The 2763-nt window shown below is 47.2% G+C and overlaps 1 protein-coding gene across 1 annotated transcript in view; it reads left to right on the top strand.

Moving 5' to 3' along the window:
- The first annotated feature begins 313 nt into the window (after positions 1 to 313).
- RAB7B (RAB7B, member RAS oncogene family) overlaps positions 314 to 2763 on the top strand; it is a 15410-nt gene continuing 12960 nt past the window's right edge. Inside the window, exons 1-3 of the mRNA XM_007470696.1 lie at positions 314 to 366; positions 874 to 1000; positions 1725 to 1940. Coding sequence (XP_007470758.1) covers positions 314 to 366; positions 874 to 1000; positions 1725 to 1940 — 396 coding nt within the window. The remainder of the gene's footprint in view (positions 367 to 873; positions 1001 to 1724; positions 1941 to 2763) is intronic.

The raw sequence follows: 2763 nt of genomic DNA, 5'->3' as shown, positions 1-2763 counted from the left end.
CTCTGTTCAGTCCAATCCAGGCTTGGTGCTCCACGGGGTTGGTAGAGCTGAAAGGTAAGAGGTGTGCCTGTCCTACAGGGCGGGGCCACCATCCTTCCAGCCTCAGGGAGACTCCCAGGGGGAGTGAGGAGGTGGGTGTGTAAGGGTTGCTGAGTCATCCGCCTCTTTTGGAGAACAACCCCATCTGATCCCAGGGCAGAGTTCTGCACATGACAGGGGAAAGTAGAGACCAGCCCCAGTGACAATGGCCACAGGGTTACTCTGGCCAGCATGTAGATGACCTCTGTTTCCCTACAGGCTCTGAAGCCCCTCCATGAATCCTCGGAAGAAGGTGGACCTCAAGCTCATCATCATCGGAGCCCTGGGGTAGCCAAGTTCAGCTCGGGGTCTGGGGGTTGGGACGAAGCCCCTACCCAAGAACAGTGAGACGTCCTGTATGTGCTCCCACCTTGCATGGGTCCCTTTCTGATTCAGAGTGGCACCAGGGAGGGCATTCCACCCCAGGGAAGGGAGCTGAGATGGGAGAAAGAGACTGGGAGTCAGGCTACCTGGTTTCTGACCCCGGCTCTGCGGTTAACTCTGCAGTAACTAGGTATGTGAATTAGGCAAGCCATTTAGCATCTCTCTGCCCTCCTACCTCCTGCCACATACAGGAAAGACCTGACCCTTTTGCTGTGAGGCACTCAGCTCTCTGCAAACTTCTCTGCTTCTAGTGTCCATTCCCTAGTATTAGCAAGCTACTCAAACTGCAAATGTTAGAAATTCAAAATCTCAGAGAGAGACGGTGGTGAGAGGGTCATGGTAAGACGTTGAGAAAGATATGGATATGTGTATGTGTTGTGTGTCCACATGTGTCTGGGTTTTTTTCCTTAGTGTTGGAAAGACTTCCCTCCTCCACCGATTCGTGCACAAGACATTTTACGAGGACTATCAGACCACACTGGGAGCCAGCATCCTCTCCAAGATGATCATACTGGATGACACAACTTTGAAGCTACAGGTGAGCCGCCCTCTCATTCCCTCTTCAAAATACACACCTGAATATGACCCCACATTCCCTGGATGGCCACTCACACAGCAATGTGCACCAGGAGCTAGAAGAGTCTAGAGCATAGATCAGCAAAGTTTAATTCATGGGCCAAATCTGGTCCACCACCTGCTTTTGAAAATAAAGTTTTATTGGAACACAGCCCTGCCCGTTTGTTTACTCACGGTCTCTTTGGCTGCTTTCACAGTACAACAGCAGAATTGAGTAGTGACAACAGACGGTGTATAGTCTGCAAAGCCTACGTTATTTACTATATGTCCCTTTATGGAAAAATTTGCTGATCCCTGATCTAGAAGGAAGAGCACTAATCCAGAATTAAGAGGCCCCACCCTAAGGCTCAGGTTCCCTGAAAAAATTGCCAAGTGGACTTGGGCAAGTCACTCCCAAGGTCCAAATCTATCAGGTGGAAGAACAATGCCTGTCCTGATGCCCCAGGTGGAAAATGAGGACTCAGATGTGAAAATACTCTTGGGATGTTAAATATTAGTGCAGAGATTCTTCAGTGTACATGGGTGACAGGGTGTGTGATGCCCGTGTGTGAAAGGATCTCGTGCACCTGTGCCAGGGCTTATCTTCCCCCTACCCAGAAAAGGAAGCTTTGACATGATGTGACCTGTTTGGGCATACCTTCAGCCACTCATCACAGCCTCATGGAGCCTCTGTTCTTCCCCTCCAGATCTGGGACACAGGAGGACAGGAGCGATTCCGCTCCATGGTGTCTACCTTCTACAAAGGCTCTGATGGCTGCATTCTGGCTTTTGATGTCACTGACCTGGAGACCTTTGAAGCCCTGGAAACCTGGAGGGGTGATGTTCTGGCCAAAACCATTCCAATGGAGCAGTCCTACCCCATGGTGGTGCTGGGGAACAAGATCGATCTGGCAGACCGGCAGGTACCGCTGACTCATTCATTCATTCACTCACCAACATGTGAGGACTGGCTATATGCCAGGCACTGAGTTAAGTCCCACACATACAGAGTTGAATCAGGCATAGTCCTTACCTTAAGAATTTCACAGTCTGGTAATGGATGAAGATAATTTAAATACAATTATGATACAATAAGATAAATCATAAGCAATCATAGAGATACACCTTGGATATTTGGGGACCATAGTGAAAGGGCATCTATCTACTCAAGCCCAGAGTATAGAAAGGGCTTCCCGTAAGGAAGTGGGCTCCAGGCTGAAGAAACAGCAAGAACAAAGGTAAGAAATAGCATAATGTGAGCCAAGAACCGAAGGCAATTTTGTCTAGAGACAGGGAATGGAAGAATGAAGGCATCAGAAGTAGGCAGATGGGATTTGAATCAACCTGTAGAACAGTATTTCTACCCAGGGTCAGATAGGGGGTCTGCAGTTATGAATTCTTGAAACTACAGATTTTCTGGGAAAGTAGTAATACAGTATTTATTTCTTATTAGCTTAAGCATATTCTATATCATCTGGCCAACCACTTGACAAATGATCTGCTTGCTCCATGGCTGCAGTGACCACACTTATGTAGGTGTTTACCACTGCAGTGGCATTGAATAGAGCTCTGTTCATCGTTGCCTACTAATGAGAAAAGAATAAAAGTAGACAATTTATAAAAGATGCTCTTGTGCCAAACAAAGCGCAAAGGACACCAAAAAGAGCATCTGAACAAGTTGTCTTGGTGTTTCAAATAGAGAAAATAAATGGGGTTCATATTTTTTTTTTTTTTTTTTTTTTTGCT

This window comes from Lipotes vexillifer, unplaced genomic scaffold (assembly GCF_000442215.2).
Source record: "Lipotes vexillifer unplaced genomic scaffold, Lipotes_vexillifer_v1.1 scaffold1122, whole genome shotgun sequence".
Classification (NCBI taxonomy): Eukaryota; Metazoa; Chordata; class Mammalia; order Artiodactyla; family Lipotidae; genus Lipotes; species Lipotes vexillifer.
This window is presented reverse-complemented; position numbering and strand designations above follow the sequence as displayed.